This window comes from Urocampus carinirostris, chromosome 4 (genome assembly GCF_059441175.1).
Source record: "Urocampus carinirostris isolate Australia breed hairy pipefish chromosome 4, RoL_Ucar_1.0, whole genome shotgun sequence".
Taxonomy (NCBI): Eukaryota; Metazoa; Chordata; class Actinopteri; order Syngnathiformes; family Syngnathidae; genus Urocampus; species Urocampus carinirostris.
In genome coordinates this window covers 23,042,568-23,058,018 of record NC_142352.1, presented here as the reverse complement: position 1 = coordinate 23,058,018, position 15,451 = coordinate 23,042,568, and the positions used below count along the sequence as shown (strand labels likewise).

Genomic DNA, 15,451 nt, shown 5'->3' with positions numbered 1-15,451 from the left:
TCGTGAGTAGGGGAGCGTCTGTATTAGATAGATTGAACAATTTTTCGCATGTTGAGGTTTTTGAGTTTTTCCTTGCCCTCATGTAGGTTTTAGATCAGGGGATGGTGTAATAGTCTGGAGTCTGTAACAATTTGTAGTCTGTACAGCCCTTTGAGACTCTTTGAAATTAAGGGCTATACAAATAAACATGACTTGATTTGACTTGATTAGGATCTTATAAAAAAAAATATTGTTTATTTATCTATTTTGGCAAACACATATTGTTGAGATTACATGTAATTAATTTTCATTCATCAAGGCTTTTTTAGTATCGAAGAAGACAATCACCTTCCATGCAGCAATAAAACACATTTTTTTTGGGGGGGGGGGGGGGGGGGGCAAGGAAAAAGAAGAAAGTAGAAGGATAAATTAAACATAAAGGATAAACGCATACAATTAAAATGACAATAAATAAATAAACAAAAATATCGCATGACAGCATGCAATTTTGAAATCTTAAAGGTTGATGTATAGTATGCTAATAGACAATAAAACATTCAAAATTTGTATTTCTACCTTTTTTGATTTCATGAAAAGGTAGACTTGATTTTATTCAGTCTATTTGTCAACATTTCTAAAAAGAAATAAAAAATAAAAACGTTTTTTTGTCAATTGTCTGTTACCACAAACATTATTTAGCACAGGCACCTCATCATCCCGCTTCTGATATTTCCAACAAGGAAAAGCACTAAAATGGTTCACGGCACCTCAATATCAACATTATCTGGACCAATCATGATTTGTCCTTTCCCTTCTACTCTGCTAAATGAATCTGTCGGGTTTTTTTTCCAATAGACAAGCAGTCATCCAGTTGACATTTCCATTTTTCTTTCTCAGCGCGTCCACCAGCTATGGCATTTAAGAACACCTTTTTTCAAACCCGAGACAACAATCTCACAGACCTGCCCGCAACTCTGCGATTGACCGTCTCATGTAGGGGAAAAGCCAGGATAGGAACAATACACAGGTTTGCCTACGTAAAAATCATATTGGTATGAAGCTAAGGTCATGAAAAATGCTTTCCGCACAATAATATATTGTGTGCATCATTACTAGTCTATTCACACAATTTTGATAAATACTGTATTTTCATTTTATTAGTATGAAAAAGTTGGAGCTGAGGGATGATCACATGCCCAACAACCTAACACTGGTTACCCACTAGCTTATAGCAGAGCCATGATCGGTCATTAGCTGAACACTGATGACAACAAAAAGTCTCAAAATGGCCGCCATTAAAAGAACTGACTGGAGCTAAGACATAATTGTTAAGTTATTGTGGTTTAGATTTATCTGAATGTTGTAGTAAGTGTAAGTAGGATAAGTTTTAATACCAATGTCTACTAAAGAATAAACGAATAATAAATAATAATACATTATGATATCCATCCATCCATTATCTACACCGCTTATCCTCAGTAGGGTTGGGGAGGGGCTGGGGCCCATCCCCACCATCTTCGGGCAGTGAGCAGTCGACACCCTGAACTGGTTGCCAGCCAATCGCAAGGCACACAGAGACAGACAATTTGCTAGCTCATTCACACCTAAGGGCAATTTGGACCGGACAATTATTCTGACATGGAATTGGGAGGAAACCGGAGTGCCCGGAGGAAACCCACACAGGCAGAGGGAGAACATGCAAACTCCACACGGGGGGATTGCAGCAGCTGGACGTGAACCCTGAACCTCTGCACCGTGAGGCTGCGCACTAACCACTCATCCGCCGTGCCGCCCACATTATGGTATTGTTAATAATAATTATTATACATTGACTGGGGTAGCGTGAGGAGGGTAACGAGGACAGCAGAGAAAATAATCGGGACTACACTTCCCTCCATTCAGGACATTGGCCAGAAGCGCTGCCTATCCCATGCTAAGAACATTATCGGGGACCCCTCTCACCCCCATCATGGACTGTTCACTCTGCTAGCCTCTGGGAAGAGGTACTGCAGTGTGCGGTGCAGGACCACCAGGTTCCGCAGTAGTCTAGTCCCCCTGGCCATTAGACTGTTAAATGGTCAATCTAACATATAGTTAACCTAAATCTAAACGGCTGCTAATCTGACTTTTTGCACTACTGGCAGTTCTTTATAGCTTGCCACTCCTTGCACATTTGCTCTCTGCACTATTGTACTTACAGCGTTATTGTTACAGTGTTACTGTTACTGTTTACCTGACTTGTTAACCTGACTGCCCATTTTGCACATCTGGTTAGCTACTCCTCTTGCACTATCGGCATTATGGTAAAATACTATACGTAGCCATAATACAATACAACTTTTACTTATATCTGTACATTTGAGGAAACTGTGCGGGTCAGATGTATCGACATTTCGTTCTGTATACACGTGTACTAGAATGACAATAAAGTAGATCTGAATCTGAATCTGAATCATTCTCATTATCATGATTGATTCCACCAACACGTAAGATTTGTTCAAGGTAAGCCATGGAAAATAAATATTTCAAAAATTTAACTCATGTGTGAACTTAGCTACTGTAAATATGAACTGAGACGCTATTTATTCATTTTACCCACTGGCATTAAAAAGGTATTTACTTACCCTTTATTGACCAGCGTTGTTTATGAGGCAAAAAAAGTCACACACAAAAGCTCCACAAAGTGCCTCACAAAACCTATTGTGCGCTGTTCAGAAGAACAATTTTTTGGTTGTTGTTGAATTTTTTGAGGAAAAAAATCACTATCTTGCTGCTTGCAGATGTTGGTTGGTTGGTTGGTTGGTTGGATCTAGAGGTAAGATCTTGGGTCCGGGCCTGAACCCTGAATTCAAAATGTCAATCATTTTGTCGAGCTGGCCGGGCTTATCTCTCCCTGTGTATTTTTCTTTTTTCCCCTATTCATGAAATATCTGCATGGCATGTACTTACTTTTACTCAAGTAATTATTTAGATAAAAAAACATGCTTACAAAACTATTAGCTTAACTCAAAATCACTTAATACCAAAAAAATGTCATCCTCTGTGTTGGGGTGAATGATGCACCGCTTCCTCACGCCAGACGTAACTTCAGCTTCTTGCCAATAGCTTACAAGCTTTACAAACTTTCTTTATGCTTTTTGGCCGAATATTTCACGATTTGCAGCTTGTAATCTGCAGAATATTGTTTTCTTTTCGGTGCCGATTTGTTCAGTTTCACTTTCACTTTTGTTCACTGCACGACTTTGACGAAATGTGCACTTGATATGAGGGACTTAGTCGCAAGTAAACCACAAGCTGCATAGTTCAGCCGAAACGCACAGTCTGGCATTAAAGTTTGCACGGCTGAAGTAAAGCTTGGTGTTAACTTAAGCAGTGAAGTAAAGCTTCAGGTATATTTCGGGCTCGGTTATCAAATAAAGTTAATCCGTCGGGTTTGGGCAGGTTTGGGTTAATATACCCGCGACTCGTGTCGGTTCAGGCGGAATTTTTTTAGGTCTGATTTTATAATACTTTCACCGTTCATGCCAACCCCAACCAACAAAAATGCATTTCAACTTACCACCAGCTGGCCGTTGCTGATCGGCATCCCCTCCTGGACAATCATGTTTCGCGAGATTGTGATGGAGGGCAGATCCAAGCTCTGAGGTGGGAACTGAGGAATCAGTGAGCCCCTGTGTTGGGTCGGAGTCCCCGGCATGGCGTGGTAAGGCGAATCCCTTTCAGACGGGTCTAGGCCGGGCTCCATTTCCGGCGGGGGTGTGATGGGTGGGATTTCGAACTCCTCGTCTCCCAGGCTTGGTGTGTGAAAGGTCTACAAGGAAGAGGACAAAAACACCAGTTGATCAGTCTGGTCAAATACTCTTTGGAAGAGTATTATTTTAAGGAGCTATTTACATCTGGGAGGTATCAACTTTGGCAATCGCAGCAGCATGAGAGAATGAGTGATAAAGGAAGTTAATCTTAGGGATGTGAAATGTTAGGTTGAAGTGCACTGAGAATACACGTCACAGCCTAGATGGCTTTAAAAACATTTTCAAAGACGATTACACTCGGCCAGGAGTATTTCTTTTTTTGTTGCCCCTCCCTTGCACTCTTAAATCTGCTCATCAAACAGCCTAATCCTTCTGCCTTTGGAATTAAAGCTTTCCTACACGCTTAATTTGCTTACGAGCCTTCGTGGAGATGGGAATGTTCACACACTTAGGTCTTGTTTTTATGTGGAATGTTGCGTTAAGCCCCTCTACGGAATCTGCAAATATTCATGAGCTCACAATGACTATATGCACAGCAAAGGACAAAGTGCAGATGACGCTTTTAGTTGCTTTTGAGTAGAAAAAGATCTCATGACACGGATCATATTTGTAAAATAAAAATAGCAAATGTATTCCAAAACAAATTGTGATTACTGTTTGTGTTGAGGTCATCCCTGACAAGATTATATTTGTCAAAAACAAGGCTATATTGAGATACCTCATTGCCGTTGTTTTTAGTGTGGAATAATGGTATATGTTACAGTATTTGTTATTGCTCAAGATAAAACGAGTTAGGAATCTTCAATCATTTCAGTCAGAAAAGAGGAGCTAAAGAACATTTCTCAAATTGTGGGCAACTGTTTTTGTTTAAATCTGCGGTCCAAACCTTTTTTCGTTTCTGTTTCTAAATACAAAACTTACAAATGGAATGCAGAGGACTCTGAATCGGGAATAAAGCCCACCAATAAGGAATGAGTTATATTCCTTCCAACACACAGCGACACGCTATCTGCTATGTAATCGGAGGGAATGGTCATATTGGACACACAACTAGGCCCGAGGTGTTAGTGTTGGTTGAGAATGTGTTTATTTGTATACTGTATGTACCTTTTTTATTTTGGGTACCGTGGGAGTTTGGCCTTTACTTTTGAAAAGTAGAGGAAAAAATAGACCAATACTCTATTGCAATCAGCAGTTGTACTGTAATTGATAACAATGTAAAGAACAAGATAAAAAGATAAGACATGGCACTCCAAGATAAACACATAATACAGACTACAAAGAGTCTTTAATGGTTGCAAAAATAACAAAGTCCTATATAGAAAGATGGACTACTTCCAGTGAGGATATATTGGCACCGAAAAACAATTTAAAATCTAATGCAAAATATTTGTTCAATTAAAACAATTACATTTTGCAAAAAGGATTCACAGATTTACTATTACTATGCTTCCTTAATTGGTGTATATGGGTCGCTAATTTTTTAGAACCCATTTTAGAAAGATAACGGGATGCATCAAATATATTTTTAAATACTTATTTCCAAAATAATTTAAAAAGTGTCTAGTTAACATCAAAGAATTATTGTTGAAAAAAATATGAATATGTATCGCCACTACTACTTAACATCCATTAGCCAAGGGCATCTAAATCTTCACTAATAACCAATAACCACCTAAGGGGAAACAGCCATTAATACCATTTTCATTCACAAAACGAAACAAGGTTACCTTCAGTTCACAATGAGCTAAAGTGCAATTTGTCAAAATGCCAACATATGGCCTCCAAATCACTAAATAGAACTGTTTGTGCGAGCTCTTCGCTGATTTTAGTCCACTAAAAAACATATTAGTTAAGCCAAAATTATACACAGTAAAATAAAAAAGCCACATTTCTAAAATGTAATGAACTACTCTGCCACAAGATAACCGGGGAAGGGGATGGTCCAGATATCCTGCATCCTAGCCTCTCTCATTCATACTTTCCAACGCCTCGTTTCTTCTGATTGATATAATTCATTTTTTAGAATAATTTTGACAGCAAAATGAAGAAAAATGAAAAGACAAAGTCCTGGGCACAGTCCGAGAGCAGTGGTTGTTCCAATAAAGTATTCGTCAAATGATGGATTAAAAGTTTTTTTTTTTCAACAATATGTATGATTTTACATCTACTGAGGCTTTTGGGTTTGCAACAAGATATGATCTGTACACCAGCAAAGTATGTTCATTGCATGAACATAGCAAAAACGTGTTGTGTTAGAAGGTATTTTGCTTATTTTAATGATTTCTAATGCATTTTAATCCCACTTTTTGCAGTGTTTATCTGTAAGCATAAAGGAAAATAAACAATTACAAATAAAAGCACACGTCGCTGTACAGACAAATCCAAGTCAGATCGGAAGTCATCCACCCACAAGTCGACCTCAAGTCTGTATCCTAAGGTACGGCATCCAAGTTTTGTAGGTTATTATATTAATCCATGCTACGTCATTGACCAGAAAAGTACTGTACGACACATAAAAAGGTTGCTCCACAATCTCAAAAAGTAGTTAAATGCAAACAAATAGAAAACAGGTTGGCCATTAAAAATTCGTATTAAGTGGGACAAGAATCATGCTCATCTATCATCAATGGTTTAATTTTTAATGAACGACATGGAAGTTGATGACATGCCGTGTTGGAAACAGGCACCAGTATCACTGCTGGGCCATCTCCTCCGCATGTTAATGATGATACAAATTAACATATGCACCTTGGGACTTCCACGCAGTCAAATCTCATTTGGAACAAGCGGGGTTGAAATATGCCTCCCGTCCATGAGGAAAGACCCTCTCAGGGCTGTTTGGGGGTGAAGGTGTCAAATCCTGCTGGACGTTAGAGAGTGTCACGGTGTTGCTAACACCCCCACAAGTCATGTCCAATAAGGCAGAACTAATTCCACAGCAGGAACGGTTTAGACGGGAGTGGTGATGCAATATTAGGACAGGCACGGTCTATTTTCTTTTCACCAGCCCTGCGTATGTGAATACAAATTGTTCTGGAACTGTGGCAAAACAACGGCTGGAGCTGTTCATATTGACGACTGGGCAACCATGGCAGCCATTTTCAAAGTATAAGACATGTCGAGAATGTGTCCTCTATTTTGTAGACAGAATATGACATTACCGTAAATTCCGGACGATAAGCCTCTACTTTTTTCCCCACCTTTCAACCCTGCGGCTTATTCAGTGATGCGGCCAATTTATGTAATTTTTCTAACAGCTGCCAGCGGCGCTCGAGTATAAAAGGTAAGATTTAGACTGCAACTTCTTAGTTTGTGCACCGATTAATTTGGCGTAGACATATTCTCATCATGCAAATTGCAAAAAGAAAGGCACATGACGCAACTTTCAAGCTAAAAGCAATCGAGCAGTCCGATATAGAAGGGAACAGAGCTACCGCACGCAAACTCTACTTTGCAAGCGTGATGCTAGCATGTCTTTAATTAAGGGAGCGTAAGGTGACGTCTATATGACAAAGTCTCTTTTCCATACTGAAGGAAGACGACTTTGATGACATCAGTTATAAGGCGGAAGATGCGGATGGTTAACCGTGCTTACTATAAGTAGGGTATGTTTTCTTAACAGAGCTGATTACTGTGTTGCAAGCGTGTTGCTAGTAGCGTTTTGCTACCCTTCACAGCCACGGTTTGGGAGGAAAGTTATAATATTATTATTAAAGCTTTGAAAACTATCTCGGTGTACCGTCTTTCTTTGTAAATATGTGTAACCATGTATAATATGTATTTGCAACTGTATATTTTTGTAATGTATTTATTTTAGAAACTTATTCTGATGTGTTTTGTACAAGCAAATGAGAAAGAAGGGGCGGGGCAAACGCGGGCTGACGGGAAGTGGAGTAAAGGTGAGACGTGTTTGTGGACGCGGCCGACAATAGTGGATATATATTTTTCCCACCCTTACCTTTGGAAATATACACTTTTTTCCTTGGATTACTTTCAACAGGCACCCGGACTCTACAGGTCTGCATTAAATATTAAGTACCGGTATCATTTTCCGTTCATTTTGCCGGCCGTTTTTTGGACTGCATCGGGTATGGGTTAATTTCGTGTTTGTATTGCATTTTTTTTCAAAGTGGGCGCATGCGGCTAATATACAGGTGCGGCTTGTTTATGTACAAAATCGGTTTTCCTGCCAAAATGTGGTGGGTACGGCTTATAATCAGGTGCGCTCTATAGTCCGGAATTTACGGTACTTTTGAACTTATTTTGCAGACAGTAGCCAGGCGAACAAGTAAGTGTGGTTCCCCCCAAAACTTTTTAACTCTCTTAACACAAATAATTAGCAAGGTTCATTATGATTTTTTTAAGGGGCTACACAAAACCAAACACGGAATATCTTTGTTGGGTCATTAATTCAATTTATAGTTGTGTCTTCTAACAGTTTATAAATACGGACTCATTGGATATCCTCTTGTTTATATTGGGCCTCAGACCCTTAGGTCCCCTATTTGACAGTTCGACTAGGGGAAGGAAATCCTACTCCTATATAATACATAAAGCGATATAATACTTCCAGTTTTCAAAGTCTCCCTCCTCCAAAAAAATGTAAAGTAATACAATTTTCACTTCACATTAAAGACACCAGGGTTCTTTTAGGTGGTTGAAAAGTAAACCAAAAAGTGAAATGAAAATATCTTCAAGAAGAGATTTAATTTGGACCACTTTGCACAAAGGAAAACACGCCATTGACTGTTTTTGTGGTACATTTTGACCTAGTTAGATGGGTTGAAGACAACTCCAATTTAGATGTCTGTTTTGGGACTAAATTAAATCCATACCAGCTCACATTTATTTTAAAATTAAACACCTAAAAAGATGTCTGGCAATACATCTGTTTGGAAAAGGCAGACCATAAAACCAGGAAGCACTATGTCTTTTTAATACTAGTTTCCTTACACCGGAGAGAGATCCACCTGGGCTTAAGACTGGGGATTGACTTGGCTAGTGGCCTAAAACTGATAGTCTTTCATCATAAATAGTGTAGTGTTTTACGCCAAAAACCAGACTATTTCCCTATTCTGAACACAATGTAATTGGTATAATCTATTTTGTTTGAAAATCATGAAGAATAAAGCAAGGCATTTTAATTAAAAAACAATAATAAAAAAACAAAAGGGTTGAATAGTTTCAGTGGAATGTATCCTGATAGGGTTTATTGTTATGTGAGTGTGTTTTTTATTTAAAACTGAGTGCCATCAGTCTGCTCTTTTAGGAGAGAGAACAAAAAGCTTTTCAAGGCAGTACTCTCAGCCCTTCAATAAATGTACTAATGCAATCCACAGATGCAATAACCAAGACATGTTGAAGGCAGCAGCATGTAATTACTGAATGTAGCCAGCCTGCAAATCAATGGCGGGCAGGATTAAGGATCCTGTTTCAAATCAGCAGACGGCCGGAGTGCAACCGCTCAGATGACAACATTAGCCAACGAAAGCCCTAATCAACATTATTTCAAATTTGTAGTCCATTTCTACATATTTATAGTTCATTGGATGCCTCTAATGTGATTGGCTAAGTAAAGTGATACATCTGAGTGGAAGACAATCTTACCGGACTGTATCTTTTACTGCCAGGGAGGCAGTCAAAGCTTTTTGCCTGCGAGGATGTACGCTTTAGTGATTGCAACCGGGTCATCTTATCTAAGTGCATCAGGTAAATGATACACCAGCTATCAAAACGCCATAGGGGATGTAAAGTCACTCCAAATATAAGTAGTGTATTGGCGACCAACCATGGCGAAATGGAAAACAAATTTTGATTAAACTCCGAACATCTTGAATCACAGTCCTTATTAATCAAATGCAAATAAACCTTTTGATTGGTTTGTTTGAAAAAAATACACATCACTTACTACCACTGATGGCCAAAGACATCAAAGATCCAAATCTCACACTCTCTATCTCTGATCATACGGACCATTTTACACTTGACTAAGGTCCATGGCCTGTTGCTAAGCAAAACAGCAGTTTAGGATATGTGAGTTTTCAGCGAGTCAGCAGTGATTGCTTTCAACACAGAGGCAATTCAGATTCTTCGCAACTGATACCACCTGGGAAATGTCAATGTTTACTCCAAACCCCCAACCCCGTCTTACCACGATTGCATATTTTGTGTCTTCTCTATTTTTATATGTACACTGAAGTGTTTGAACAAGTGTATAATGAAGCCTTCATGCTTTTTGTTTTTCATGCATTTCCCTATTTTGCAGTCTTCCTCAGCAAGGAGCAGTACCATATATGCCCAAACACTGGGAACCGTTGTTTCTTTGGATTAAGTGTGAGTTAGTATTGCCATTTTCCCCTTAGTATAAGTCAAGTAGCAACCCCATCCACCAAATTCTTCGTTCATCCTCCTTCTCCTAAAGTGGCTGATAGGGTGTTCACGCTTAGGGTCTCTCCACATAATATGTACATCTGTCTCTCTGTGCCAAGCAATGATATACCACTGTTTTTATTGTTTTTTGGCAGTTGTTGAAAAGGCCCAACTGTTCCTGAAAGGGAACATGGCAGGGCTTCCAAAAAATGTTTGTCACTTGTTGAAGTAGAGAAAATTGCCTGGTTGTCACCATTTTTTCACCTTAGAACAGTGTACTCTATATAGAATAATTTCAACAAAGAAAAGAGTGGGAAATGTCAATTTTAGTGGGGTGGGGTGGTGACTGGGAGATTGTTGTTTCTTTTCTGCATAAAACACAGGAATGGAATGTGACGGGGTAATTTCGGCCCACTGATCACATTCATCACTGGCTTTTGAGGTTGCATAATAACAAAATATTTATCACTGACAGTGAACAATCTAAATATGTCTGCCTAAAAGCCCAAACATGTCATTGTTTTGAGTAGTGGCCTCCCTGCAGGAAACAAGTCGGCAAAACAACGTATATGTGTACTGGTAATGACAGAGCAGAAAAAGGTTTATGGATCAAATATGTTGGAAAATTTTACAATTATAGCAGTCTTGCCATTCTTATTGATAGTCAGGTAGACAAAAGGTAGCAGAACAATTTTCCAACTTGAAGTAAAGGTTCAAAATGTTTCAAAACTTAAAAGATTTTCTGGAGTACATTGCTCCAACCCATCCTTGCAGTCTGATGCCAATTATACTGCAGTGGGGGAATAACAATGTAGAAAAAGACAAAAAAAGACAATTGTGTCTGTCCATTTGGAACAAAGACTTGAGAAAAAAGGTTCTGTCAAGTTTTGACACATAATGGGGTGCACAGAATCTGCCTGCCATTTGCCCAGCTTTGGACGTAGTGACGTTTTAAAATAAGCCTGCAAGCCATACTCAGATTGTTTTCCAAGCTAAATATGTAAAATTGTGTAGGTTACTAGCAGAATAGCAAAAATGCCACCATTGAACAGTGTGCATCCAGGTCCTAGATTCTTAGACATAACACTAAACTACATGGGATTATGTGCGGTAGGAATACAAAGGAAAGACGTATCTCTGCGAACATGGCCTCAAAACATAAGGGAATTTATATTTTTCTGCAAGAGGAACGGAATGTAAAGACTCATGAGCGTCTTCAATATCTCTGAAAAGTGAAGCAGGCATCTACCTAATAGGGCTGCACAAATCTTATTGTGATTTTCTTCAGACCTGTATTTCAAGTTTGATACAATTTTCAATTTTAAAAGAAATATGTCTGTGCTAGTTTTGTTTTTGGGGAGAACTTAAACATAGTGACATGCAAACTTGTCTTGAGATGACGCAATTCCCGACTGATAGTATACTACTGCAACAAAAAACAACTATGGATCAACAAATAAAACAGAACATAGAAATGCAGTTGAATAAATGTTCTGTATTGTCATTATACAAATGTACAACAAAATTGGAGGGCTTTACCTTTTAGTGCAAGAAATCCATTTAAAGAGCGGGTGGCTAGTTGCACACTAGCACAAACTAACGTCGACTTCTGCAAGGTCTTATATAATAATTATAATACAATTGTCACGGAATACAATTTTCCACAAGTAGTAGCTTCAAGTCTGTTTAATGGGTTATGGATTTAGCGTTGGTGACTAGCCACATTCAGCAGTGGTGGCTTTAGAGTTATTAGCCTAGCTTTGAACTTTACCTTCCGACGCTATCTCAGTCGATTCCCATACGCGATAAAAATTCACGGAGCACCCGCTGGTGATCAGCATCACTTTGGACTCTTCCTACATTACAAGCTGTTGTGTTTGTTTTGGTGGACATTTGTGCAAAGGCTGTTTGACTGACATTTTACACCAGCCTATCACAGTCGCACACACAATGCTGGCAAACCTTGTCTCACATGTTTGGCTAGCCATTAAATTGCCTGTGATTGGCGGGAAACCCAAGCTGTGACAATTCTTGTTGGCCAAACATTCCAACACTCAAATAACAAACTGGAACAACAAAACATTGAAATAACCGCAGTGTTGTGCGATTACACAATAGCACTGAGGAACATCTAAATATCTATTCGATTTCAGTTAATAGTACAGCCCTATCACATGGACTTTTCTTCCAGTATATCAAATGATCACTAAATAAATCTAGACAAAGAACATCAATGTCAACTCCTTGGACAACTGAAGCTACCTGCGTTGTCCCTCAGTCTCGCAACAAATAACAAGGCAGACATTTTCCAAACAATAAAAATAACAGACCGGAAAGCAGTAACAGGAATCCATCGATATGAAATGTGACCAGAGCTTCATAGCGAATCTGGCTTATTATAATGGAATTGGTGCTTGGAATTGGTGAATTATGAGGCACAAAAGGAATGAAAAAGAGCTCTATTATTCATGGAATGAGGTCAATGAAAAGAAAAACTGACTGGATGTGAGAATGAAGGATTACCATGGAAGGAAAGCTATGTTCCTTTTCCTGTTTAAATAACACAGACTTTCATTTTTTTTGAGACACTTGATCATACAACCCGAAGAAAACACTACTTAAGAGAAAATATTGTGTCATTATGGCAAAATATTTCTGTATCTTGTTTATTTAATTAAAAAAAAAAACTCTTGATTCTGAAAACGATCATTTTGTTATTTCTTATGGTTACCTACAGAATACCTCTTTACTGTTTTTCAGCTCACATAGGCATCCTGTTTATTCACAGTTCGTAAATCTTTTTCATGTCCTAATTCAAGCACTTTTCAAGGACTTTCAAGGACAAATCTTTAATATCTCCAGTACCATTAATAGAAGAAATTAGGTGTGAATCATGTTTTTGCAGGGCCACAAATATATATGTGATTCACGAATGCAATTTTTAATCGTGTGCATTTATGAAGACAGAAGATTTTTTTAGACCTTGACTGAATTGCGAATATATTTGAGGATCTGAACAACAAAAATGTGTAAATATTTTTGAGACAAATCTCCCCTCATGTAGGTGTTGGATAAAGTAACAGGAAAATGTAGCTTAGATTTTCAGTTGCAGTAAGCTCCCATTACAGTTTACAACTAGTAAACACTACCTTCTTTTTTGCATCACCCGTAATAAATGTCCATAATTGATACTGATACACATTTTACCCTGTATAGGTATAGGTGTAGCATGCACCTGTCCTGTTTGCCACGACCTGTAGGGGGTGATGATGCTAAATAGGACAATTCTATACAAACTAATATGAGATGCTGTTAATTACGGGGGGAGAAGAAATGCAAGGGCATAGAGGAGTCACTTCCAGGTAGACTTGTTTGGAAACATACAAAAAATTTAAAGCATTCACAAGCACTTTACCTAAAATGTTTTAATACTTCAAGATACAACATCAAATTCAAACATTTTCAAGGATTTGTATGATCTCAGATCAGATACACTTGTCTAAAAAAAACTGTTTATTTTAACTATTTCTGCCACCCCAGATTTCCTAAAGCAGTATCTCTTTTCCTTTTTGGGTATTATTTTTTTAGCTCTCCCAAAAAAAAAAAAAAATTTCCTCATGACATCCTCTTTGCGTTTTTATTCACACGCTTGTTACAAATAATAACCCATGGCATCTTTTGCAGAGTGAGTTAATTTTGTACGAGTTAATCAATTACAATAAGTGCTCAAAGTCAAATGTACTCACATCACTTGCAGCCAGCAGTGAACTGGTGGTGTCCGACATGTTCATGTAGTTGTTGTTCTGAAACTGAAAAGGGAAAAGAAACGACAAAATCAATCGCTGCTCTGTTCACAGTGGACAGCTGTCAGTCAAACACAATCACAACTCAATGTTTACGCACAGACTTGAATTCTCTTTTTGTTATGTTTTTTTGCTGCTCATTGGAGAGCATTCACCACACTGGCCCTGTTGATTGTGTCACTTGGAGAGGCCCTAGTTGATTCAAAGTGGAAAGTAATGAGACACCGCTCTGCTTACTCAGTGCTTTGGGGAATGACAATTAAGTGTGTTTGCATGACAAAGACAAGTATCAAGAAGCATTGGCGCCTTATTAACTTCACACAACCTATGGGCGAGCAGTGATACCATGCAAGGTCGAGTGTGTTATACATAAGGGTGGGAGTGTAACACGGAGTAATCAAAGCTTTTTAATAGCAGTTGATGTTAAAAGGGCCTTCAAGCGCCTTATAATGTAATAACTTCTGAAAATGTAATGCAATTTGAATGTAACCCAATCAAAAATGTAATTGCACCCAATAACGTCATCATTTCACGTACCGTATTTTCACGACCATAGAGGGCACCGTGTGAAAGGGTGCAGTCTCTGTAGCTGTTTCTATGTCCGTATTTAATAGTAAAGAGAGCATACCCGCTCAATAGGGCGCGGGTGCCCTCTACTTGCATGAAATGTTTCCCCACGCGTAAGCAAGATACAAATGTTCCGTGCTTTACTGTTCCATTACACTACCCCAAAAATTAGATACGAAAATGTTTTAGTAATTTTGCACAAGAGGGGACATTTCATACAGGGGTTAGACGGTCGGCGGGGTTTATGGAGGGCATTTTTCGGCACACCACAGACAAGCACACAAGTGTGAGTATTTGAACATACAGCAGGAGCTAAACTGAGTTCGGTTGTGGTTTATTTGAATATTTAGCACAAATTAAAACACATTGATAAAAACTTGTCTGAGTTCAAATTTCAGCTTCTTCTACCTTCGATTTTCAATTCCCTCGCTGCTGCTTGATTTCCATTTTCTTTCGCAAATCAACACTGCATTATGGACAAAAACATGGACAGCATTTAATGGAGGGAAAGTGATGTTTTGGATTTAATTGTCCATTTTGGATGAACAGTTCAAATAATGTCTTAAATGTCTAATCATTCACATTGAAAAGGTAAAAAACTGTTCAATGTATGGCCTACTAAGTAATTAGTAAATTCATTGATGACTGTCTGATAAATTGGTTAAAAATATTCTTATCTTAAATGGCGATAGAAAATAACTTTTTGATGGGATTGAAACACACGAAAATCGTTATGACAGTGTAGTAGAAATCTTCTTGATGAGAGAAAAGTAAACTGGATTTTGTGCACAAATAAAAACATATTTTTGATGAGTAAAATGTGGCTGTATTCCTAAATAAGATTGAAATTGTATGAGGTTATTATTCATGTGTTCTTGAATGTGTCATAGCTGTAGCTGTAGTAAATGTTTTATAGGCATTAGATAGTAAGGGTGGGACTGATCAAGCCTACTGAAGACCAAGTTGTGAAATGCACAG

The 15,451-nt window shown here is 38.4% G+C and overlaps 1 protein-coding gene across 1 annotated transcript in view; it reads right to left on the bottom strand.

Annotated features, from left to right (window-relative positions):
• The window catches only part of tox3 (TOX high mobility group box family member 3), a 77,992-nt gene that overhangs the window by 24,924 nt on the left and 37,617 nt on the right, over nucleotides 1-15,451 (bottom strand). The window contains exons 2-3 of the mRNA XM_088333917.1: nucleotides 13,850-13,912; nucleotides 3,539-3,790 (exon numbers count right to left, since the gene is read on the bottom strand). Coding sequence (XP_088190043.1) covers nucleotides 3,539-3,790; nucleotides 13,850-13,912 — 315 coding nt within the window. The remainder of the gene's footprint in view (nucleotides 1-3,538; nucleotides 3,791-13,849; nucleotides 13,913-15,451) is intronic.